This window comes from Haliaeetus albicilla, chromosome 27, assembly GCF_947461875.1.
Source record: "Haliaeetus albicilla chromosome 27, bHalAlb1.1, whole genome shotgun sequence".
Taxonomy (NCBI): Eukaryota; Metazoa; Chordata; class Aves; order Accipitriformes; family Accipitridae; genus Haliaeetus; species Haliaeetus albicilla.
The window spans coordinates 4,281,299-4,307,418 of record NC_091509.1 but is presented as its reverse complement, the minus strand read 5'-3'; the positions used below and the strand labels follow the sequence as shown (position 1 = coordinate 4,307,418).

General features: G+C 43.6%; 2 protein-coding genes across 9 annotated transcripts in view; both read left to right on the top strand.

Annotated features, from left to right (window-relative positions):
• KCNIP1 (potassium voltage-gated channel interacting protein 1) overlaps positions 1–5,064 on the top strand; it is a 463,655-nt gene extending 458,591 nt beyond the window's left edge. For all 7 annotated transcript variants that reach the window (XM_069773040.1, XM_069773044.1, XM_069773042.1 and 4 more), the window contains one exon: positions 338–5,064. In XM_069773040.1, coding sequence (XP_069629141.1) covers positions 338–385 — 48 coding nt within the window. In that variant the 3' untranslated portion in view covers positions 386–5,064. The remainder of the gene's footprint in view (positions 1–337) is intronic.
• Positions 5,065–5,161: 97 nt separating this feature from the next.
• Positions 5,162–26,120, top strand: part of GABRP (gamma-aminobutyric acid type A receptor subunit pi) — a 39,948-nt gene continuing 18,989 nt past the window's right edge. Inside the window, exons 1-2 of one of the 2 annotated variants that reach the window (XM_069773036.1) lie at positions 5,162–5,962; positions 7,846–9,664. The gene's annotated coding sequence lies outside the window, so the exon portion shown is untranslated. Of the gene's footprint in view, positions 5,963–7,845; positions 9,665–14,948; positions 17,560–26,120 lie in introns of those variants that run through there. The other variant, XM_069773037.1, reaches the window with a different exon arrangement.

Genomic DNA, 26,120 nt, shown 5'->3' with positions numbered 1-26,120 from the left:
TTGGGCACTGAAGTCTGAGCATTCAATACAGTCACCAGCTCAATGCTGGTGTCTGGCTTTCTTCAGTAAAGCACAGCCCATGCTGAATGTCAAGCTTATGGGAAGGTCCTATACTTGCATGCCTCAAATTAACTAAGGTGCCAAAGAAAGAGATGACTGCTTTGCTGAATCGGGACCTGATCGCTGAATCAGTTCCAGCTCACTAAGGATTAAAAGCATTACGAAAGCAAGGCTGTTGCCTGCAGTAGCAGCTGCAGAGCCCCTCCTGTGCCATGCAAAGTTATGAGTCGTGCTTGTCAGTGCTGGTTTTATGAAAATATCTTCTTATTGCTTTCAGGACGACAATATCATGCGATCTTTACAGCTCTTTGAGAATGTGATGTAACTGTGTTTCGTGAGCGCTGAAGGAGTCAGAGACTTTCTGTGTAACAAAGATCTCCTTGCTGGGTGAAAGCTTTTTACAATTCAGCCATGTTCAGTGTGTGAGGATTTTGTATGACATCTCCAACCAAATGGCAACCGAATGCAACTGATCCCACCTCTTCTCCCCAAGAGATGCCGGTGGACCTTTGTTTCGTTTTGGAAGCATGTGAATATTTTAATAAATCCTGACAAGAGAGAACTGCTGCTCAGAGTTCAATGAGTAATATACAGCGTTGTTTGCTAGGCACAAGTCCTGCTTTTAATCTAGCAAGCTTAATTACATATGATAGCACATGTCGATAGCTTACTCGGCCATTATTGCAAGTGAAAAGTTCAGTCTATACTACCATACGGCAAAATGTTTTATGAATGCCTTGCCGTTAATCTGCTTTGACAAAAGTCAAATCTACCAGGGCAGTCTGTAAAAAGCGAACAGTACATATACCTAGGACATTAAGCAGACAGCCTGTGTAGCCAATGTCCTCATTTCTGCAGAGATCCCGCTTCTCCTCTCACATGCACTGGTGCCACCATGCTGAGTTTGGTGGAGTTTTTCCTGAACATGTTAACCAGAGGATCTTCATGCCAGGGTGAGCCAGAAAGGAGCAAAACATGTGTTTGCACATATAAATATCAAACTACAGAACAAATCCTGTTCAATGATGGTAAGTTCTTGCAAGGCTGGGCAGGTTTATAAGGGCTGATACAGGAAGATGAATACCTGCTTTGGTCCCAGCCACCTTTGGCAGTCCCAGCACGTGGTGGGACACCAAATGATTCTCCAGTGTGCATCTCAGCAGCACCCATGGTCATGTGCTATGGTCCTTCTGGTGTAGTTTGGCACACGCTTCCTAGGTTCATCATTTGAACGTTTGTATTTTTTCCATTGGACATTACAGTAAAGTGTTACCCACCTTATGGATTTATTTAAGCTTTCCAGTTTTACTTAGTGCAGAAAAGGGTGCAGATGATGCAGCTGTGTTTCCGCATGCAGACCTTGGCACCCACAAAGTGCCCTGTAAGTTTAATTGGGAGATACTTACTTGTTATTAGTCTCAGAATCAGCTGCCAGGCCCATATGTCCCTTTGGGTAGTTTAACATTTTCTATAGCAAAATCTTTTTTCCTACAAGGCAGTTGCATGACTTGTACAAGTCACATTTCCTTACTAATGCCAAATAGAACATTGGTTTGGGGGGTTGGTTGTTTTTAATTAGTAAAACAGAAAGAATCATGCAGTGAATTTATACCAAAGTTGGATTTTGCCCAGTCAATTATTTGTCAGCTGAGGAACATGTCAGAGCCTGCTTTGCAGAAGACTCTTAAGAAAGCTAACACACCAGAGTGCTGTTGCAGTCTCCAGGCAGCTGATGGCTGAGAAACCAAGGGAAGGAGGGAACAGCCAACTTTCCAGCTGCTCAAACCACACAGAGAGGAGAGTCCCTGCTGTAGTGCTACATTGCTCCCATCCAGTAAGCATATATTTTTATTATATCAGATACTATATTACAAATACACTGTTAGCAGTGAAGATATATTTTAAAAATTATGTAAGTGGAAGCTTTTTATAATACAAAATATATAGAATGCCTCATTTCTGTAGCCCTATATTTTATAAAAATTTAATCTATTGAAGTATTCCTGATTATAGAAGTAGGTCTGATCAGTACTAGTGTAATGCTATGCTAATTCCCCAAGATAGGACATTTTCCCCTTTTACTGTGCTCCTCCGCACACTTCTATGTAGTCTCAATTTTATTTCTTTAAGTTGCCCACTTGTTATCAAAAGTGCTAATCAAGTGAGTGAAGTTACATGTACACAGGAATGACACCCTAGTCTATCCTGTTTATTGCTTTTCCTACAAATACCATTAATGAATTCCTTCCTAGCAATGATACAGGGCACAGCAACTCCAATAACGTGCTGTGATTCACAGAAGTGATGCAATGCTCTGAGAGTAGCCTTGTCCTCTGGTTGTCCGGTATTGTCTATTTAGTTTTTATTTAATAGGCACTTGATAAAGACATCAGCTGAAATAATGCACTATGTTTACACTGTTCCTTCTTGATTCTTCTTGCAATCACTTTAGCAAATGACAGAATTTAATATAATGAATAACCTGCTTTTTTCCCCACACCCAAAGAGCATCTGTCTATTATCAGTCTAAGCAGTTAACTTCAGCTGAGGGAAAAGTGGTCAAGATAATGGAAAACAAGTATTTGCATTGGGCTAGCACAGTGCCTTTCTCGTCCAACAGCGTTGCTCCAAATGTGCTCTTGAGATGGCACATAGAGCCTGAAAAGTTTTGAATGCGCCCTTTTCAAAAGAAAACGTTATTAGTTGCAGGATACCATGGTCCCTGAAGCTAAATTAATTTCTGGAGTTACTGTGATGAATCTGGCCTCAGCTGTGTTTTCTGTGTCTCCACTAGCAGAAGTGCTGTACGGGTGGTGCGGGGGTGCCTGTGTCATAGGGGCCATAACTGCTTTCTCTTGAACATGGCCCCAATCTGTCAACATACTTCAAACATTTGGACATTACTCTCAGTACGTGCTTAAATACATTGCTGAAATCAGGCCACCATTAGTGACCCTGCAGTTTTGGCATCTCCTTTTCTGCTCCACTGTGTCAGTTTGCAGCTCCCGGTAATGGTGGGGGTACGTTAGGCAGAGGGGGAGATGCTGAAAGCTGCACTGGTCCTGATTCTACCCTTGAGGCATAACTAGCTTTGATTTTGGTCTCGCAGGAGTCCAGACCCCACCCCTGCATACCTGATGTTCAGCCCTGGGTTGCTGCCTCTCTGTTCCACTTGAAGTCCATTGTAGCTGAGATAGGAGGATTTGCAAAGTGACATGCAACAGTTGTGTTTTCACATAGCTCTAATTCTAAATTCTGTCTGTGGCACAGTCATTGACTTTGCGAAACCATTTATTATCCTGTGTTTGTCTCTGATCCCACCGATATCAGCCAGAGGCTGGTATGCATCAGTGCACAGAAGGCCTCTGAGTTTTCCATGAGCAGCATATGTACATATGGCATGTGTGCTCCAGCCAACAGATGACAGAGATCCAGTGACTGTGAGAGAATCGTACTCTGCATGGAAATGTCTTTGGGTTTGTTTTTTATGTTTTCCGTGAATGTTACTTTGCAAACTTGCAAAGCCTCCCATCGCTCATAAATGGGGCTTGCAATATTTATGGCAAATACTTACTACGACAGCTTTCTAAATAAAACATAGTGTGCTATTCTAATCTCATGCCATCGTAAATCCTACTGCCAGTATGCGGAAGGTAGTTACTATGCTGGCTTCTAAGTTACAGTTAGACTATCTGTCAGTGCTATCAGCTGTGCAAATTTTCTCAGAGTTGTGAATGTTTAAATAATGTCTGAATCATTAGTCTGACTGTTTCATTAGCTACAAACATTAGTCTGCATCTTCATGCCAGTATTTTCTAAAAAAAGCCTTTCTAACATGCATTTTAGGCAACAATCTGTTGAACAATAGGAATGTGATTAATGATAATGCAAAAAAAAATATGTAACGTGCCTGTTACCGTCAATGTTTGTTTTCCTGTTACTTTGAATGCATTGCAATATTGTGAGTAATCATGAGTCGAGCTATAAACCTGAGGTACAGATATCCTAAGGTTCAAGTATTGTGGGCAGAACTTTGGCATTGCCTGACTGCGACACATGTTGAGAACAAACATCTGTGTGTCCATGTGTGACCTCTGATAAGATGGTAGCAGCAGTGCAACAACCTTTTTTTCTTCTTCATGGAAGTACCATGAAGGATCTAAGGAAATGTGCAAATAATATAAATTGCGATAACTAAAGCCATGTTAATGGAGCAGCAATGCATAGCTTCACTCTTACAAATGCTTTTCTCCAATGGCAATTTGTATTAAATTTTGTTGAATGGTTTTAAAAATGTTGGTTTTAATAATAAAAAGAAAATATCTGTAGGAGGGTGTCCTTTCTTAAGCACAGTATGTACTTTTTTTCTTAAGGGACACTGTCAGGTTAAAAATTTACAGTGAAACTTTTAAAAGCAGGATTCTTATAAATGCATATCTATCTGCATAGCACAGTTCAGCAGTTTAACAGCCTCTGTGAGCGTAGCATTTACATGCTAATGATTTATTTGCATCACTGATTCAGGGGTGCTCTTATATCTGGTGCAGTGACATCCACCTAGCTGAGAGTCTGGCCCTTGTGTAAGAAAGAGTTCAAAAATGTTCTACCTGCATCACTGATAGTATCTCGGAGTAGTAAAAATTGGAAGCTTACAGGCATGTCTTTTATCTTCAGTGGTTTTGCTTAAGTATAACCAGGAGAACAGGCAATTGAGTTGAAGAAAAATGTAAATGCTATTTTTATTTTAGAGATAAGAAAAATAAAATAAAACCTCACAGTGTCCCCTTAGCTCTGGTTTGTTGTAAACATCCATTCTGACACGGAGAAACGCAGAAGAAATTTTGCGAGACTATATATATGTGTGTACATATATATATATTTTAAAAAAATTACTAAACTCCATTCTGTAGGGTATAATACGTCTACTAGCACATCCCAGGAAAAAGAACATTCTCTTGCATACGTGCAGAAATGTGAAAATAAAGTTGTCTGTGTGAAACGTGGTATTGGTCTCACTCCAGTGCCTAAACAGGTTGTGTTGCCCAGCTGACCAGCCCCCCTGCCCCGGGCCAGCTCTCGGCTGCGCAGACAGGGAGCGAGCGGCCTGGGGACAGCCACCTCTGCTACTGAGGCACCAGCCTGCTCGGAAGAGACAACAGTTCCCTGTGGAAAATGCCAAACCTGACTTCCTGCTGTCTCTGCAAGGAAAAGGTGTTGAAGCTGCCTGTTCAGTACCTCTCACTAGCTCTGAAGCGCACCCAGCTGCTGCCAGGCAAAGTATACTCTGGCTCACCGGTACGTGCGTATGCTTTTTATTCATTTTTCAGCACCAGGTTTGCTTGAGTGGCTGTCTGAAGTCTTAGTTACTGCTGTGAGATATTAGACATCTCTGATTTTATTCTCAGCCCATCACCCTTGCAGGCTGAGCATCTCATCCTGCTGCCTACGTGGTCTGGGGCGTTGCATCTGATGGTTTGAAGGGACAGGAGGGATGAGGGCAGGTATGCACTGGCAATGAGGGCTGTCCCCACAGCATCTCTGGGAACATCCTCCAGAGCACGGTAGGGTGAAACTGAGGCATATGCTACAGCTCAGCACATGAAAAAGGTTACTTTTGAATGCAATAATAGGTTTTTTTCTTACTGTGAGATTAGTTCTGTAGTCTTTCCTTATCCACACAGGTCCAGTAAAGCTACAAAGGGAAGAGGCCCGGACATGTTGGTGTATGAAGATCCACTTCTCTGCACAAGTAGAAGTTACCGGCTAGCCGATCCTCTTGCATTTGGGGCCAGAAGATCCATCTGAGATGGGGAAACATGGAGAAACCATGCAGCATGCTGGGGAAAGTGAGGCTTGTGTCCTGCTAGAGTGGGATATGACTAGGAGCACTGTGGGGTAGCAGGTATCTGTTGGTCTGCAACCTAGATTTAATTTAACAAATTGCTTTAAGAGAAGAAATCCCAGATTATCATCATCGCTAAAGCCAAATATCTGGAATCAATTCTGAGGGGTCCAAGCCTAAGTGGAGCTGAGCGCTCCTGCTGGAAAGAGGGCAGCTTGTTAACTTTCTGTCTTCCATCATGAGTTACCTCCTTAGCTGCAGCCTGTCTAAAACCACAGCACGTGCCCTTCCATTCTAGTGCTCAGGGTTATTTCAACTCCTTGGCCTTTGTAAAGCAAATTCAAACTTTTGACAGTCAATAGAGTGACAGCAGACAAGAACAGAGGACATGAACAAGGCCATGGGACAAGGTGACTCGTATCTAGCATGATCTTCAGTCATTTAGGCCAAATGAAAGGAATATGCGAGAAAGTCTTTGTAAATAAATGTTATTAAAAATAAACAGAAACAGCCAAACAAATTTGAAGACACAGCTGCTAATTGTCTGTGTGATACTAATTAAAGTTTAAAGAATAATAAAAATGCAGTTAAAGTAAAAACAAATTGGCAAGGCATCGGTAATAGTTATATTAAATCCTTAATGTATTTAAATTCTCAAGTTAACGTGGGAGGTTATCAACCACAACAGACCAGTCAAGGATAGACATCCCTTTATAAACTACCCATGTAGTAAGTATAATGAAATCAGGTGTCATCTGAAGCCTGATATTTGCTTGTCTGGAGGTGATAGCGTCGAGGCCAGCTGAGGTGATGGTCACTCCAGTCTGCACAGCACTGGTAAATACATACCAGTTTCCAGTGGCAGTTTCTCTCTTGGAATTTTGTCCCAAAAGTGTGCATCTTGCAAGTCAGGAGTTAGGGTGATTTAGATGGAGGGGGTCAGGCACTGTCACCTCCCCATGGGGCTCTCCTGTTCGGATATATCAGTTGGTCTCGTAGGAAGAGTTGGCCACAATTTCAGCCCCTGAAATAACCCGGCTGTGGGATAGCTCTCAAATATTTTAAAAGAGAAAAAAAGGAGGTTGAGATAAATACGTATGTACATAAGAGGTCTAGATCCTTCACCTGCATTCACCTTTACCAAATCCAGGTATATCATATCTGTATATATGTGTACTACTCTGATTTTAGATTTGGAAAAAAAGAATAGTAATCAAATGGGACTAAGCAGCCTTGTGTTTGCTCTAAATTATGTTGCCATTTTTTTTTTCAGTTTTACCACGATAATTTTTAATACTGTTTGTATCTCATCATAGCACAGACCCTGGGGTAGCGTTAGCTAACAGGAGCTGTCCCAGTAAAGATTCTTCCTCTTCTCAGAATTAACATCAGGTGCCGTGTAAGTGGCACTTATCCCATGCACTGTCTTTCAGCTAGGAAAATAGGTTTGTTTCTGTAAAAATTAATTACCCTCACCATAATTCACAGCTCCTGCTTAAATAACTTGTGTTTAAGCAGCAAATAAATGGATGGCTGGGTTTCAGAAGGTAAGGTCTGACGGGCAGTGAGGGGACTGTGTGTGCAGTGGCGTGTGCTGCCTGCTAGATGTCACCGAGATCCCTCCTGTGTGCGGCCAGGGCCAGCCAACAGAGCAGGCAGATTCCAGCGTGGATTGCATTTAATTATCCGAGGGGCAGATGTCAGGTGTCACATAGTGCTGACTTAACCACTTTCATACATGAACACCTTCTACTTTGAGAACTAATTAAAAAAACAGATCCATGTAATACTTTTTTAAGAAAAGTGGTCATTAAAATATGTCTAAAAATATATCTAAGAGTAGGGAAGGTAAACTTTGAAGAACAACATCTAGGGGAAATTAATAATTTCTAATTCACGGAAAGAGAACTGAAGCAAAATTCTGTGTCCTTTCATCCCATCAGGTCTGCACTGGGATCAGGCGTGGGAGCTGCATAAGTAGAAATCCTGTGTGTCCTAATTGATTGGAGAGCTGGAGATGGACCTACCCCTGCTGCTTGGGCCAGGAGGGGCTGGTTCTTTGCACACAGGAGACCTGTCCCACTCACCCTTTGAGAGCTGGAAAATGAACTGAGGATCTCCAGATCCTCAATGGACGTGGCTATTTCCGGCCTGTTCTAACTTTCCTTTTTCTCTTGCAAAAGAAAAGCGTGTCTTTCTCCATCTGTTTTTTCTTGTAGGGACTCAGAATCACTGTGGGGCTCTGGCTGGAAACCCCCATGGGGGGAAGGTGCCTCCTGGCAGCACAGAAGAAGATGCCATATTTGATTGTGAAATCCCCTGGGAACTCATCTGCTGTTCTGTCCCTGGGGTTGCATTCGGCCTGCGTAGGCAGCTCCCCACGCTGCACGCAGAGGCCTGTGAAAGAGCCAAGGTGGTATCAGGGTAATCTGCACTCCTAATTTAGGACAAGGGCTTCTGTGAGAAACTGGCAGTGCTTCTGGTTGTGGGGGGAGGGGAGTATTTCCTTTAAAAACCTGGGACACTTTTCAAGATACTTATTGTTGGGATTTACAACCACAGACAGAGAATGGGGACAGGGTTGCAGCACAACAAAGCAATGTTTTGCTCGTAGGAATCAGTTCTGACCTGAAGTCTAGCTGCAGAAGAAAATCAGCCTGGATGGTTACTGCCCTCGCCTAAGGCCAGGAATCCAGATAAAAAAAATGTAAGAATGAGGCCATTCTGGTCAGCCTGAACACTCCTCACGAAACCCTGTGACCATCCTTCCCTATGCCATAAGGCTTCCTTGTGACCATATCCACTCTGTCTCCAAAACTCAAGCCACGGCTTGGGTTCCTCTCTGCGACTGAAGGGGGCATAAGAATGATAAAGCCACATTGCCACTTTCCTGTTTTTTTTAGAGTATGTGTTTAGTCTTTATATTTGCAGGGAAAGCCAAGGAGCATGTACACTGATGTTGTAAAGGATGGAGGTGAAAACACCGCTGTTAGTAATGTACAGTCAACTCTTTTGTTAAAATGTCTGTGAAAAGTTAGCACTGATCCAGAATCTTCCAGAACAATAGTAAGTTATTAGAAAGTGTTGATTTAAAAAAATCAAAGATTGATTTTATAATCCCAGGGTTAGATTGACTTTGTTGACATTTTCACAGAAACTTATCTAACCTTTTTGTTCTAATTACTTTATTGATTTATTTATAAATCTATATAAATTGAAAATACATAACAATGTAAGCATACAAGGAGATGGAAGTCAGCACAATGTTTTCTGTCTGAACAGATGTTCTAAATTTTAGAGAACTCAGAACATGAAGAAGTACAGCAGACTTACGTTTCCTTCACATGGTACGAACTGTTGTGGAAAACCATTTGCCACTAACTTACCAACCAGTTCTGTGTAAGAAAAATAATATGAATTTTAGTGGATGAGCATTGCACTGATGGGAGAAAAGACCTATCTGTGCTTTAACTGATAATTAGTAAAACTCCTTGGAAAAACCTACGTGTTTCTATGACGAACTGAGCTGCAAAAATACTTCTAAGTTGTTCTCAATTTTTGTTTCAGATTTTTTAGAATTTATCTTGAATTTTCCTTATATTTGTTTTATTTTGCACTAAGCTGTGATATTGTAATGCTAAAATCTTTAAGGACATCTGCTACATACAAGTTATTGACCTGTTTTCTAGATCATTCTCCTTTTGTATTCAAATGAAACAGCTGGACACAAGCAAACAAGAGACACTTTGAAATGAAAAGAAGGTAAGAGATTTTAATCAGAGCAATGCGTTGCAGTGATTTGAGCAATAAAATAAAATTAATGGAATATTTAAGGTTTTAGTTTATGTCTTACTGTAGCAGTGAATATTTTAGTGCACGCTATTAAGTAATGTGTAAGAATGCAAAACCAGGAAAATATGGTCTAGATTTTGGCAGCTTCAAAGTTCAAAAGCAGAATTTCAGAACTTGAAAATTCACATTTCTGAGAGCACATTTAATCCCCATTTGGAACAGAAATCTCATTACAGCCTGTGAAGAGGATATTCCAGGGCTCGAGCCACCCTGCTTAGCTGGGCAAAAAAAAGATTATTGCAGAGACCTGTAGGTAATTTTAGATACAGTAACAGCCATGTTCAGAAATTGAATAGACAAGGACAGACGTACTGTTCCTTTACTGTAGCTTTACTATGGGTTTGGTATGGTATTTATTATACTTGTATGATCTCTGTGTTGACGTTATCTGAACACCTTGCCATCTCCTGTGCATATCTCTAGAGCCCCTGGTTAGGCTGTAAGGTGCTGCCTCATGCCTGCGTTTGTGTAGGAGCTGAGAAAAGCCATATGATTGTGGAGGTAATTTTGACAGGGCTGGAAACTAAGCCAATCTTTCACACACTAGATAAGTATTTGTGCATTAGCTATTCCTTCCCTTGAGGGACAAGTCCATGGAGCAAGAAGATGTTCTGTTGTAGAGGTTTGAAGAAAGTTAGCAGCAATGGGCTGGAGCTCCCTTGGGGAGGGAGACGGAGGTGCCTCATGGTACTGACAAAGTCTGGAAGGGATAGACAAAACCCTGCCTGGGTCTGTGTTAGAGAGCAGAGAGAACACAAAAATGTGACAAAGCTGGTCAAACCCGTTCCCCGTGCTGGGATTTTTCTCCTTTGGCTTTTTTCAGTACTTGGCAAAGAGGAGAGAAATAGATGTTGCTTGGCTAGTCTTCTATGGTTTCGCTCTCGAGGTATTTTTAGTGGACTGATATATGGGCACCTGGGCCCTGGCTGCATGGGTTTCTTCCTTGTTTTCAATAAGAGGCAGCACTGCAGCTCTCCCAAACCCTCAGCTTCCATCCACAGCACATGCGGAGTTGGGAATTAACCCAGAAGACAGCTGGCATTCAGATATTGGGGTATTGGCACAGGAACAAGCAAATGGTCTGAGACGTCCATGGGGAATAGGCTGTACCCATCCCATGGCTTGAGGCACCTCTGAGTGCTCCCCCGCTCCCTCCGTGGAGCTGGGCAAAATATCTAGTATTGTCGTTATTGCGGTGATGTAATAGATTTTATAGTCACTAACATTGTCCAGAAATATCACCACACATCAGTATAGTCTGAATTTCTCAGTACAATTTTTTTTTCTTAACACCAAAATGTCATTTGTTAAAATAAAACAGCCTTTAAAGGCTCCTGTACTTGCACTGCTCATGTTTTGTTTACAGGAACAGCCATCTGGGATCTGCAGCTGAGTTACCCAATGTCAGGGATATTTTGGGATATTGTTGGTGTTCGATACTCAGGTGAAGGAACAGAAGTGTGCTGGTGCAGTGCTGTCTTTGGCCATGAATAGGGGCTCTTAAGCAGTTACAAAAATGAATTTTAGCTTTCAGAGCAATGGATGAGGGAGGGATCTGAAGAGTGAAAGCAAACCGGTATAAGAAGAAATGATAAGGCTTTTGTGGTGAAGTTATAGGGGACTGATTGAACAATATGAGAATCAAACCATAAGTCCGTCTGGTCTTTCACAAGTTCATTGCTTTCTATGTACTGTTATTTTATTTGTCACAAATGCACTACACGCTCTGCCTGTTCCCGGAGTCCCACATCCTGAAAAATATCTTCAAGGGGCCTCAGTGAAACTGCGGTGAGCTGAGTTGGCCAGGGAGGAGCCAGGCGAGACGCTCTGCTTGCAGAGCACGAGGCTGACCCTGGTGCCGAGTCACAGGCAGCAGCTCCCAGACTGTGCAGGAGGGTGTTCACAGAGGAGAAATGATAATTTTTTTTTTTTCTTGCATCACCCACAGGTAATTCATACTATATTGCTCCAACTTTCCAAGGCAGATTTTTCCTCTAGGTAGAGGCTGTTACAGGACATTTGGGGATCAAAGAGTTTGGAATGCTTCAGTACGGGGTCCGTAGTGAAAATGTTTTGCTCCGAGAGAGCAAGTGCTGGCTATGACTCATGTACAGTCCCTGTCTGGCAAATGGAAAAACAAAAGGCCATGTTGTTTGTTCAAGGTTGCTGAGAATGTTAGTGAAAGGCAATTAGAAAAAATGTGATGGTGAGTCCCCAGGTATTAATCTTTATTAGAGTTAAATTTTCCCTTGCAAATGTGATATGCCATCAGGTTTCTGTCTCAAGAGTATGTTTTGTGGGACATTACAGGAAAGAGTGCACAGCATTCCCAAAGTAGCTATTAATTTCCCAAAGCGCTTCTAGCAGCTGAGACTTACAGAGAACCAGCTAACCTGAGCCAACGTGGCACCTTGAACCACTGGCGGGGGGTGGCTGGAGACACCGCTGTCACTCTGTCCTTCATGCCATGTAATGCAATCCAGCAGCTCTGAACAATGGCTACAATTCACCAGGGTTGCCAGGCTGAAACAAAAACTGCATAGCGTATTTTGGGGTAGTGGTGTAGCTTCTTTCATTAGCCATTTTTATTTGAGTGGTAACTCCTTTATTGTGGCAACAGAAGTAAACTGTAAATAATTGCATGAGTGACAATGTCAGTTTTATTCCTTCTCTTGGCGATCTCCCCTTTGATATAGTGCACGCATTCACTGGCAGGCAGATACATGGCCCTAACATAAGCAAATTCCCTTTGATAATTGTATTTGGGCTCTGCCAGGGCACCTGGGTACCAACGGCCCCATGGGGACATACTGGTCAGTACTTTTCCAGATGCCACATATCTTCTTCCGGGGTGCGTGATGATCTGACGTGACCATAGATGTTGCAGTAGATAGGCTATAGGGCCTTTAAGGACACCAGACATTTTCTCTCTGTCAGATAGTTATCAGTGTCATACCAAAGGTCATGTTCTCCATCAGGTCACAAGTGTTTCAATGATTTTTGGTAACAGGAACTTGTTATTTTATTTGTGCCAGGGCTGGAGGTACTTTATACTGTAACAAACGTAAACTCTAAATAATTGCATGAGAAAAAATGCTGGATTTCTTCGTCCTTTTTGCCATTTCCCTTTTGGTTTGGTGTGTGCATTCCCTGGTGGACGGGTATATGTCCCTCATACATTTTGAAGATCAGGAATGACCCTGAGAAGGAGTGGCCTGAAACTTAATTTATCCCAGACGCAGAAGGAGCATTGATCTGTCTCTGACCCAGAGCCTATGGGAAGCTGATGCCAGCTCTGTCACACACAGAAGGGGCAGGGAACTCTGCAGGTAGCATGTACTGAACTATGTAAATGCTGTTAAGACCTTTTCTTTATCTTTTGAAATGCAAAACTGATGGTAAGTCTGCAATAATTTCTTTTTATCCCTTTAAAAAATTTTTGTAGTCCCTTGGGAAACCTCTATCATATAAAATTTCTCTCCTTTTCCTTATTTCCACAGTCCTCAAAATAATCTACTCCAAAGGTAAATATTTCAGTGAATATTTCAATAAAATGAAAGGTGTGTGTTGTGATACCATTCAAACTCAGTTCTGAAGACCTCTAAGTTCATGCCCTCAAAAGGAAGCCCAGCAATGTTTTTGTTCAGGCTATTTTACATCCCATCATAATTCAAAGCTAAGTTAATGTTTCACCTTGGGCTGCAGTAAATTAGATAAAATAGTATTTCCTCATTCAGAGTAACAACAGTTACTCTTTTACTTTGTCTGCACTGCTCTGTTGTGCTGATGAAAAAAACATTGCTTAATCCCTTCTAACAACAGTTGAGACTATTTTTAAACACAAAATATGTTTCTGTACTGCATTGCCTATTGCTGAGGCATTTTTAAGACTGCTAAGCCTCAACCTATTCTAGGTAATGAGAGCTGTTTTTCTGGTGGCACGCGTACAACTACTATTTTATAAGCTAAATATAAAGCTAAACCCATGTGAACCTCAGGGTGATTTTTCAACTCCATTTTGTTTCACCCAGAAGCAGAAAATTCTTGTTCTTTGGAGATTAATCTTGGAAATTACTTAAGTGGTCTATGACTAAGCTTTTCAGAAATGTCCTTTCCCATGGAGATATCAAACACTTGCACATCTGGGCCCGGTGTGGCTGACAAGTGTGTATCTGAATAACTTTTCGCTGAGGGAGCAGTTCCCATGCCTGCCGTGCTGGAGCTTCTCTTGGGTGAGCGGCTGTGGGACTGGGACTGGGCACGTAACGGAGGGCAAGAGCTTCAGGTAAGACGTTTATCTGCTCTCTTTTACTCATCTGCTGATAGTGCATGTTGCTGCTTTCATAGCCTACATGGATAATGTGAATCTCATGTCTTCCACTATCCAGAACTCCTCAGCTCAAAAATAACATAAAGCAAGAATTATTATTCTTCAGTAGTGAAAATAGTAACGTATAGCGTCGTCCTACAACCAACATCCAGCCACTTCAGAAGCAAAACGTTGGAGTTTGTCCATATCAGCTCTCCATGATTGTTTGGGACAAAATGAAAAACCAAAAGATTTTGAATTGGGTACATTGCTGCAGTGCTTCATGAGATGCATAGAGGTGCTGAGGGGTCCCTGCTGTATTGCCACCTCCCTGAGGTATTATGGCTGCTCCAATGCAGACACTACTGTGCCACAGAGGGGATGAATCCCATTGTGAAGTGCTGTCTCATTTGGAGAGAAGCATAAAGCATTCGTGTAATAAAGTGTTCATCCAAGTATTTTGGAGTTTAATTTTTTTCTTAAAAATATCCACTCCCCCACCCTGAAAGAAAAAAAAATACAGGCCTAGGTCCTTTGGGGGGAAAGTTCTTAATTTAAAAAAAAAAAAAAAAAAAGTCTTTTAATTAAGCTTCTTTTATGTTTGTGGTGTTCAGAAGAGTTCCAAAAATCATGCACTCCCAATAAGGATAACTTTCCTTCTCATGAACATGCAAACCTGAAACTAGTACTTACTGTAGCTTGCCTAAGTACATCTTGATCTGATCTGCTGTCTCAGAGTGTATTTCATCCAATTAACCTAAAAATAAGCAACAATTTCCAATAGATCCTAATCTAGTGCCGGTTAAAATATCTGCCCAGCTTTTGACAGCTGAAGTCACTTATATGGATGAAATACATATTTAATAAGTTAGGGAGCAGAAGGGAATGACACCATATCAGGTAAGAATTTTGGCCAAAGACTAAACCACAATTGTGCATTTATCTGAGATAATAACAAAATGTTGTGCACCCGAAACTGAGTGTCCAATTAATTGTCTGTTCCCAAACTCATTCCTGTATCTGACAAGAGGTTACACAGACCTTTTTTTTTTTTTTTTTTTTTTTTTTTTTTACTTTTAAAGTGTATTCTTTATCTTTTAAGCAAAGTTAGAAAGCTGTGCAAGAGTCTAGGCATGAACATTGGGTGCTGATGTGCACACAGATAAAATAATGTTTTTGGGTTGTAACGGGCAACGTCATAATGAGAATAATTAAATGGTGTTTCGGATCAGAAAAAAACATGCCTGGTACCAGTCCAGAACTTTTGTTCCTACTTGAAGTGTTTTTTTCATTCAAGCATCAGCAGTATTGGCACATCAGACCTGTTAAGAACAGGACAGTATTGGTGACAGAGAATTTGTTGTTAGCATTGCTTGTTTTGCAAAGAGCAGCTGGAACCTGAAATGTGTTTTACAGCAAATAGCTGCCTAGCCATGAATAATTTACGGTGTTGGGTAAGGTTTGCAGAATGCTGGACACCAAGCTGCTGTGAGGTTGGCTCAGGGCTGCCCAAGTGTGGTCAGCTGCTCTGGCAGACACATCAGCTGTGGAAACCACGCTGACAGGCAGCCGTCCTGCAGCCCGGTTCCCCTGTGCCCTGTGTCTCCATTCATTGGCAGTTCATAAAGTGTTCACACATTACAAGGGGTTTTAAATACTGGATAAAAGGTAAGATGTCACCTGTTACTTATGTGATGCATAAATTCTGTTTTGGAGTAGGATGTTATGCTGCTGGGGCAGCATCCACGGGCAGCCTGGACTTACCTGACCCTTCAGTTTGCCAGAGAAAGGAACAACAAATCCTGGTGACTGGGAGTCAAAGTAAGAGAAGGTCAACAGAAAAGCATGTTTCCATGAATCTTTGTCTTTAGAGGTCCCTAGGGGAGACAGTGTGAACAGCTATTATCTCCCTTTTTCACATGGGTAGCTAAGGCACGGAGCAATGACAGAATTTCTCAAAGCAGCACAGAGGCTTGCTCTAACCTCTGACACTGCTCAGCAGCTCACGTCCCTCTTTTAGCCCGTTGTTTTCCTGGAGGACGTCTCTGTCCTGCGATCTGTTGGGGTGCAGTGTGCGCGGACACCTCTCAGCAAGGCGCTGGGATGGGCTGGGAGGTGTGGAGGGCACCGGGCTGCAGGGACACGGTGCTGTGAGGGCCAGGACAGGGGAACAGGAGCCCTGGGAGGGCAGACCCTGTGGCAGGCAGCTGTGTTAGGTCAGCCTGGGCAGCCGCTCCTCTGGCCGTTCACGTTAACAATGAGGATTGCATTTGAGGCACAGGGAGAAAAGGGCTGTTTGCTTGTTTTCCAGTTAATCAATTAAGAACACTTGAAAAGGTGGGGAGAAAAAATTGCTGTGTTGGATCTGCCATGTAATTAATAGGAAAAAAAATATAGCCACACTAATTACATTTCCCATACCTTGGTTTTCTGAGCTGTGATAGGTACCTGGTACATTAAAGCCCCTTTCCTAATGCAGGAGGAAACTCCAGAGTAGAGGTGATGTAGGGACAGGAGCTGGGCTCTGAGGGTGTCGGTATGTCCTGCTCTGCTCCCATCACACACGTGATGAAGTGAAGGGAAGTGGGAAGAAGGAGTCGCTACCTGGATTTACATGTTCCCTGGCAAAAGGCCTCAGCTGACGGTTGTGGCTGACGTGCGTTGCAGCGAGGGCCGGGGACCAGGACCCTGGGTGGGAAAGCACAGAGCAGGAAGTGGTTCCTGTGCAGCCTGAGGAGTCTGGTTTAAGGTTTGTGTTTGCTTTATTGTTTTACCCCAAAAAGAGTATACTGGTAACGACCCAGTGTTTTATTTTCTTTGTTGCTGTAGACACCGTTGTCAAGTCACAGAGTTTGCCATAAATAAGTCTATAGTATAAAATGACACTTCTTTTCTCACAATATAAGTTTTCTGCCTCCTCTTTCTATCCTGTCTTCCAGGCATTTATTTTAGAAGAGCTGGAAATACAAGTTATGCGATGGGTCCGGATTGACAGTTGCCTTAAATGTTGAAATGGGTCAGAATCACTGCTGGCGTGATGGTGTTTGGCTCCAGGTCACTGCTTTAGCTGGACCACCACCTCGCCCTGCCTGTGCACTGGGCAGCCACTCCTTTCTGCAGGTAGTCTTTGGCAGGAGCCCAACCTTTACCTCTCTTTGTAGCAAGAGTGGGGGTTGCTGCTGTTTTAAGCTGCCAGGAGCCCAACACATAGCAACAGAAAATAAACGTGGTATGAGCTGATTGATTTATCTGCATTTTCTAGCCCAGCAATTAATTCTGCTTTTGAGAGGCAGAACCAAAGCAGCAAGCACGCTGTAATGCCAGATCGGAGCTGATAATGTATTCCTCCCTTCCTCGGTCCTTTGCTAGCACAGAGACCAGCCTATTAAGGAATAATCTCCCAAAGCATCAGCCTGCCCCAGCGAGGATCGTCACCGGCTGCACCGCAGCAGAGCAGAGCCTGGCCGGCAGCTGGAGACAGAGCGGGGAGCCAGAGGTGCTGGGGACGGGAGGGAGGTGGCAGCAGCAGCTCGGAGGGGTGGCCACCCACCTGCCATGTCCCAAGAAGCCACGAGGCTGCAACCTGCTGCACAGGGCTGGGAAGTCACTGCTCTAACCTTACTTTTTGCCAAATGGCTTTCAAACTTATTACTGCACAGATACGCTTTCCCATTATCTTAAGAGCTAAGTGGCCCTAAGTGCTGGTTGGTGGTGGTGTCTGCATGGGTTGTCCGTGGATGAGGGTTGGCTGCTGGGCAGTGGGGCATCTCCTGTTGGCGGCAGCTGCAGCTGGTGGCTGCGTACAACTGTTAAATGTGAGGTCTGTGGGGAAACTGAGGCAGATGGGATGTTTGTGACCTGGGAGCAGTGGTTGGAAGTGGTGCTCGCGGGTGCCAGTAGGTGCCCAAAGGCTTCCTGGTAGCACAGGCACAGCAGTGGGCTCCCGGTCCTGGGGAGGTGGGGGCTCAGTGGGCATGGGAGGAGGGGAGAGGGAGAGCTGCTCTTTCCACTGCTTGCCTCCGCCCTCCTCCACCCCCAAGCAGGCTGCACTCCCTCTCCCTGGTGACACGCTCCCTTTCGCTCAATTTCTCACTTGTGTAAGATGGGGTTATGTTTATCCCAGCCCTTAAGGCTGCTAAGGAGCTAATTCAGATGTTGTTGTTAAAAGCTACAGCACATAAGCAAGCATTCCTGCTGGGGAGTGTTTCCTGTCACCAGCCCAACAGCACACTGATGCATCAGTTGGGAATGCAATAGGTGCAAGTGCAAAGTCAGTGCAACAAAGAGGAGACACTGAGGAGAAGGCTGCTGCCAAGGCAATCTCCTTGAGCCACGTTTGAAATTTGGTGTTTAAGTGTCTCTGTGGGTGGCTTTTGAGGGAACTTCTCTCTATGTAAGGCAAAAGAAGTAAGTTGAATCTATGGTCTTACAAACCTTTCTGATTCAGTCAGGTGGAATCTGTGTGGCTGTTTTTTCATCCTGACTGCATCATGCAGTTCAGGACTGAACTGTTCATATATGTACAAATGGAAAAGTAAGAACTGGAAACATTGCATCCATTTTTGAGGCATGCTCTGATCTTCTTAAGCTAGGACCCAGAAAGTAATGTGAGCTCTTAACCAGCAAACAGTGCTTTGGTTATCAAAAAATCAAAATCTCATCAAATCAATACCTGAGCACAAAGAAAAGACAGAGACTGTCTCTTCCCTGTGATATTCCTGGTGATTATTACGTGCAGAAGGCATCAGTTTACCTGCACTGTAATAGGAATGTGTGTGTCTTTACACTGTGTTTTGAGCTAAGGCATATCCTTTGGGGAAATGTTACTGTGTTTGTCTTCTGCTGCAGCACAGATCTAGGTGTGCCTCTTTTTGCTATATGGACGTGGCTCTGGACATCCCATAGGCAGGCAGTGACATTCGGCAGCTGCTACCAGGCACGGAACCAAACCATGGGGGTGCTACCTGCACATCTGACATTGCAGACTACCTGTCCAGGGCTGTCCTGTCCTTAGGGACAGTGCAGATAGAGCAAAACAGGCTGTGCTTACCTGAGAAAATCAGTTTCTGAAGTGATGCATTAGTAACAGTACGTTAGTGCACAGAAAAGGCTGTGTGTCTGCGTGTCTAACTTCTCCAAAAATCTGTGGCCAAAAATGCAAGTGGTGGGAGTACACACAATGGACAGCCAAGGCTGTTGCTCCAGATTCATCTTGCCAGCTCAGAGATTTGTAAAAGGATGCGGAGCTGTAATACTCTTCTTGAAATATCAGGTGCCTTTGGTGTGAAATACAACTCTAATTAAATGTGATGGTGTGGCTTTCACGTGGCTGCAGTCGATTCATCGATATGAAGAGGGCAAATGCTTTGACAGGGACTTGGGATGATTAATGGGCTTGCGCATGCTTTATGTTTTGTTGAAATTACAAACACCTGCTAAGGCTGAAGCTTTATTAACAAACGCCCTATGAACTGTGGCATCTTTTAGGCATATGTAAGTAGAAGATGGGGTGCTGGAGGCTGAAAGACTCCTGCTGAATGAACCAGTGCCATGTCAGGCCTCATGCCTTTTACATGGTATGGTCTTGGCTGAAGCTTAGGTGACCTCAGGCCAGGTAAGAGAACAGTAGCACAGTGGTCTGGCCTGGCATCTGTTCTCAGTATTAAGGGCATATTATAGAAAAAGTTACACTAAGTATTGCTTGTGTTATCTAACCCTGAATAAGTAATGGCCAACTGAGCTAGTTACAGCATAAAAGCAGTTTTTCAGGTTTGAAAGGCTGCTGCTGCACTCTGTGCCCTGAGAGCAGCTCACAGCTTCTCCCCAGCGCAGGCAGCGCTGTGTTGCGTTTCTTTGCAAAGTAAGTTTTGCACTCCGGGTTAGCAGCTGCTGCGCTGCTGGTGGGCAGTTCTGGCTCAGCTTCTGCTGCTTGGGAGTCCAGGTGCCCTCCCGGCGCTGGCAGCATGAGGTCACGGCTGCAGGAAGCGAGTAAAAGAGCTCCTTTTTGCTAAAATTCAACCTCAGGTCAATGGCAGAATGTCTCCCTCCAGCCTCAGCGATCCGGATTACGTTTCTCAGAGCGGGTGGCCTGTGTCCAGGCTGCCAGCACGCTCTGCCTCCTGCCAGCAGCGATGGGAGCAGGCAGCAATGCCGGGCTGCTGGCCAGGGCCCCCAGCCCACTCCTCGTGTCCTTTTTGCTGTGTCCCCCTGCGCCCCGCAGCGATGTGGTGCTGATGGTGCTGGGCAGCCTCTTCCCGAGGCTGGTGTGGTCTCGGCCCCAGAGCTGCCTTTGGAGCTGAGCAGAGATCTGTGTATTTGCAGAACTGAAACTGTGCAGCCCAGTGTAAGAAAATGTAACAACTTAATTTTCCAAAGATTTCCTCCTCCCTTCCGAAAAGGGATGCCTTCAGTTTAAAACAGAAGTAGTCCATTTAAAACAAAAGACTAATGAATATGGTAGCCCTTCCTCTTTTGCAAGTTTAAACACCTCATCTTTCCTCAGAGAACAGCTCTAAATCATTTTATTTGCAAGCCCTAAGCAGGAATTTGTATTCATGGTAAGACATTTATTGAGTTAATTTATTTAAGGCTGGGGCATAATTTCTAATAATGGAAGAGTCCCTAGGCCCAGTGAAATTGTCTCCCTGATAGGGCATTAATATTTTAAGGGGTTATAATACTCTGTCAATTGATCTGTGTCTTTTAGGGAGTAGGTTAGCAGTTATTGATGATTGTTCATATGAAGGATTATCTTAAATAAAGCTGGTGCTCCACAGACCAATGCCTGCCACGAGGCCACATTGCCACGCCGGCTGGGAGGGCGGTTCAGTGTTCGGGTAAATGGGTGTGAATGAAACGAGGAGGAAAAATAACACAGTGCAAATCTGCGTGGTAGCTGCTGCTCCCGCAACCCTGGGTGTGGAGGGCAGCATGTGGGCCCTGCGATGCCTTCGTGTGTACGGCAGTCTTGCTGTCAACCAGGATTTCCTGAAGAGATGTGAAACTGGGTGCTGATCTGAGCGAGGAGGTGTTGGCACATGCTCTGCAGGAGGCTTGTTCATCTTGGCAGATAGTCTGACTGTTACTGGGGACAGTTAAGAGACAAATAACTTGACCTCTGGGTACCTTAATTTCTCTATTCTTAAAAATTGGGAATGCTTATGCTATTTCCTGAGTGATTTAAAAAGAAGAGGAAAGTGCAAATAAAAAAAAAAAAAAAAATTTTTGTTTGTTTTACTGCTATATTAAATGGCATGTTGCACCACAAAACATGGTGCTGAATGGCCTTTAAAAAGAAGGTAACATAAAAACAAATCCAGATTAAATACCTTTAGGTAAAGCGTGCCTCAGGGAAGGGGTGACAGGACCAGCAAGGCCTGGGCAGAATTTGATGCTGTATCTTCAAACCCTCCCAGCCCAGGCTGAGGTCACCGAATTGTGGCAATGCAGTGGCCTGGGAAAGCGGACAACAGAAGCAAGTGGTGTAAAGCTGCCGCCATGCTGTTGGCAAGAGCTGACGAACCAGAAAGGATACTGAGGTGTCTTCAAAGTCTCTCACCTCGTGTCTGGTATTTTGAGTGGATTAGCTTTTAAGTTTTCTTATAACCCACAGAGGCGCCTAGCTGGTGGGGAGCATTAAATGCAGGAGTAAAATTTAAAGTGTCTGCAGATGGCTCTGTGCTGGGCCACAGCTCTGCTCCCAGGACACCAGCACACATCTCCTTTGCTACATGGAGCAGGCCAAAGGCAAACAGCGTGGGGGGCACTTGGTTTCAAATCCAGTTTTCTTAGCGGCGGCTACTGTGGGCAAGTAAGTCGTGCCTTTTCAATACTGTGTCTGCTTCTAATTATTGTCCAGAGGTGACTCTTTTCATGTAATAAGCTTATTGCGGCTGCAAGGTCACACAGTTAATAGACACACAGGGACCGACCTGCCAGTCATTGCGGCCAGGTAATCCTGCCATGCCAAAGCATTGTGACAGCTTTAAGTTTTATAAAGAAAGTCAAATTGTTCACGCAAAGCTGCAGTGGCCTGCTGTGGGTGTATTTGCTGGCTTTGAGTATAAGGTGTTATTTATTCATGTATAAATTATTCCTCCTAATGCAATAGGTAAAAGCATTAATCTACTAAAAGCTAAATTCTGCTCCAAGTGAAATGCTGGCGCTTTGTGCTTCTATGTCCATGGCTTTATTGTGGATATTGAGTATTTCTTGAAGAAAAATGAATGTTGGCTTGGAAGGACATGCATCTGCAGTGCAGCTTTGACTGTGCTGCCTGCAAGAGCAAAATAAATGTGATGGGAAGAAGTGGGCTGTGGAGGCATTCAAGACATTACGTGGCTGGTTTTCCCCAAAAACTTACTGCGGTGAGGAGCATTTCATTGCCCTGCAGAAATTCAGACTAATGTATGTGTAAGATGAATGATTACGTCTGAACTGTGCTCCTTGGGGCCCCATCTGATATTTTTTTTTTTTCTTACATGCTCATTTGTCAGTGTGTTGTCAAGCCTTCAATTAATGAGTTACTGGCAGCTCTATTCATCCTTACTCCCTCCCTTCAGCCACACTGGGTCCTTTCCCCTCCTTGGCAAGGTGCTGCTGAGGTTAGCACGCCACGACACCCATCTGCTCGGAGGAGGCAGATGCTCAGCGAGAATGAAGACAAAATAAAGTGATTCTGTCCATCACTCCTCTCCTCCTCTGAGAGGTCAGCGAGTCCCTCCTGCTTTTCCTCCTGCAGGGGCAGGCCAAGGCACGTAGCAATTGCTCGACTAAATCACATTCATTGCTTAACAGCCCTACAGGTCTGCCTGCAACGCACGCTTCGGGAGACGGGACACAAAACAGCGATGAAGACTAGCCAGCACAGTGCTACAAGGGAAACTGTTCATCTTTGATAGCCATGACAAAGGGAAACAAAGAAAGCAATCCAAAATTACCCAGTGCATTCTTATTTTACATTTACCTGATACCTGGAAGCTTGGAAGAAAAACTTCCGTGTGTTCACTGTGGACTTTGTGGCCATGTGTCTGCTGTAGCCTTTTGGTGTATCAACCGTGCCCTTGGTCCAATATAACGTGAGAATAATCAGAAGCAAAATGTCTGGTCTATTTTGTCTATGTATTCCTTTATTTTTGTGCCCCTCTAATTCCATTCAGTCTAAATGACACGGTCTCATTCATTCTTTCCAAATTCTGCTCACGTGAGAATCTTTCCATAATAATTACCTTTTATTGCCCACTTCCTCCTCTAGCACACCCAGAATTGAACAGAGCACTCAGTAAAGGTCCTAAGTAAACCACCTTTGATTTACTGCTAATGTAACAAGTACCTAGTCGTTATCCTCTTCTTTACATGTACAGTTTGGAAGGTACTCGGGGTACACTGTTTTGTGTCCCGTGAGGGAGTTAATCTTGTGCATGCTTGTCTTGGCTGATAGGAACAAGAATAATTATGTCTCACATAAAATACCTGCACATACACAATGGAGGAGACTCAGTGAGCAGAACTGCTGAGGTGGGAGGGACCATATGTGTAGGGCTACAGTTACAGGGCTGGCAAGTAGAGAGCAAAATCATAGAAAACAACGTTGCTGGGCTTGTGATCCGTCTGCAGTGAGGAGCAGGTTTGCTGGGTGAATGAAACCTGAAGGAATTGCCTAACATGACTGAGCGCAGACAGCTGTGAGCTCGTGGATCTGCTGCCACAGGAGATTGACAATTGCAGGCGAGTTTAGGTTAGAGCTAGACTTAAGGTCTCCAGCGCAGGAGAAAAAGAGCTGGCTGGAGCATGCCAAATTTCTGTATGAAATCGTATTTATAAATTTTATGTACATTGTATTTGCTCAAACAGAGTAAATGAATTAACCAAACAGAAGCCAAACTTGACATTTTGGAGGAAGAGTTTATTTCACGTAAGTAAATCTCAGAAACCTTCCTTTTGATATAAATTTAAGATTTTCTCTCTGTATTTAAAGACCTCAGGCCTGCAAGCTGCAGGCAGACCTGTGTACCATGTTGGGTGGGCAGATCTGAGCATAAGCTGCCACTTCCCACAAGTAGCTTGAAGGATGAGAGTCTACATCTTGAAAATATAAATGCATTACCTGGGCATTCTTACGTAAGGACTGAATCTAATTTTGTGTAAATCCTTCTTGTATCTTGGAGTTGCTTCTGACTTGCATTGGAATAAGTAAGACTGGAATCAGGCCTGTAGCGCGTGGGGTGTCATGTAAGTAATAGGCCTCATTCCCCTCTCTCTCATACTAAGAGTAGTACTATGTGTAAAGTCTATGTATATGAACGTATGTGCCACTGACAGTACCAGCGCATCTGAAATTAGGAGTGGGCTCTGTATTTTTAAGTTATCCGGTGTCGGTTTGTCCCGCGCAGCCTGGGATGCTCTCTGGGCAGTTGCCGATGGCCTGTGGGTGCAGCGCTGCTCCCTGTCGCCCACTGGGGGGGTGGTCCCTACGTAGCACTGAGGGTCAGCCGGGCACTGAAACACAGCGAGGGTTGCCTTGAGCAGGTATGTGCTATAGCCTCAGTGAGTCACCTCAGCCATGCCTGCTGTTTCTGGAATTGAGAGGTAATTTTTCATGTGATGTAAGGACAGTGATGTGGATGGAAAGAATCTATTTTTTACCAAAAGCAGAAGTTCGCAGAAGGTCTTGAAGGATTTCTACAAGTACCATGGAGTCGCCTGTTTAACTGTCCACGATTCCAGATGACCACTCAAGGCAACTGGAAAAACAAAAAGCAGAATAAAGCAGTTGGTGTCTGTCACTGAGCAGCCAGCTCTCAGCACTGTCACAGCCCACCACAGCCAGCATGTGCCTTGCTGGGGCCTGGGCTCCCACAGCATCTGCTTTGAAGCTCACCTGCTGTTCTTCCGGGGTAAAACTGGGCCAATAATGACCTTGTAGACTTGGTCAAGTTATTAAACAACCTGGTTGAATTTAGATTTTCTCAAACAGGGAAAACAGCAGGACAGAAAAAGTTTCAGTTCCAACCAAAACAGAAACTTTCTGAGGTTTTGACAGAATACAAAGACGTGAAAGACGTAAGTCAATATGAGACATTCCTTTCAACCCAAAATTATGTGCGTTGTTTTACCTTCTTTTATTTAACACACTTGAAGTCTTGTTCTCAATTTCTTGTTTTAGTCCGAAAATATTATGAGCAAGAAAAGAGATTTTTGAAGCTAAAAGATCAGAAACAATTAAGTTCAGTATTATCAACCCACTGGTACAGGTGCTGTTTCCAGGTTCTCCCACCCCCTTTTCCTCCATCAGCCTCTAATGTCCTTTTTGTCCTGACCAGCCAAGGAGTGAGCTCATGTGTCTGTTGACATGCGACAGGATCCCACTAGCTCTTTAGTTCTATAATAATGGGATTCGTTCTGTATAAATTGACTTTAGGATCAAATAACTAAGGTTTCCAGGAAGAGTGGCTTGCACAAAAATGTTGTGCAAAAACATTTCCCTGTGGTTAACTCCATTCTCTTCCTTGTAGCTGCTTCAGATTTTCTCCTGCCCTGCCAAAATAGATTTTCAACATTCAAAAATTAAAAAGATAGAAATTAATTTTTTTTCTGGGAAGAACAAGCTTTAAGTTTAAAAAAATAATAATTCAATTTAAAGTTTAAAGTTGAGGAAATTGAGAGGTAAATAATTTCAGATCAACTGAAAATGAAAGCCTTTAATGATTTGTTTGGTCAGTAAGTTAAAATTTGAACAGCTCTCATAATAAATCATCAGAATACCTGACTCTTCCACAGCAGCTGTCATGCCGTGAACCTTTCCTCACAAAATTGCCTGCCCACACACATCCCCAAAGTAGTCATCTTTCAAGATCAGACAACTGCTCATAGTTCAGGCTGGGCAGGGGGGAAAAAGAAACATTAAAAAAGGGAAGACAGATTATATCTGTCTGAAATCACTCAAAACCTATTCTAGAGAAACAAGTATGTTGACCTTGAAGTGACATTTTGGCAAAGCCAGCAAAGTCTCATCCCAGGGTCTATGATGCTTTTTGCCTTTTCCATCATTTTGTAATT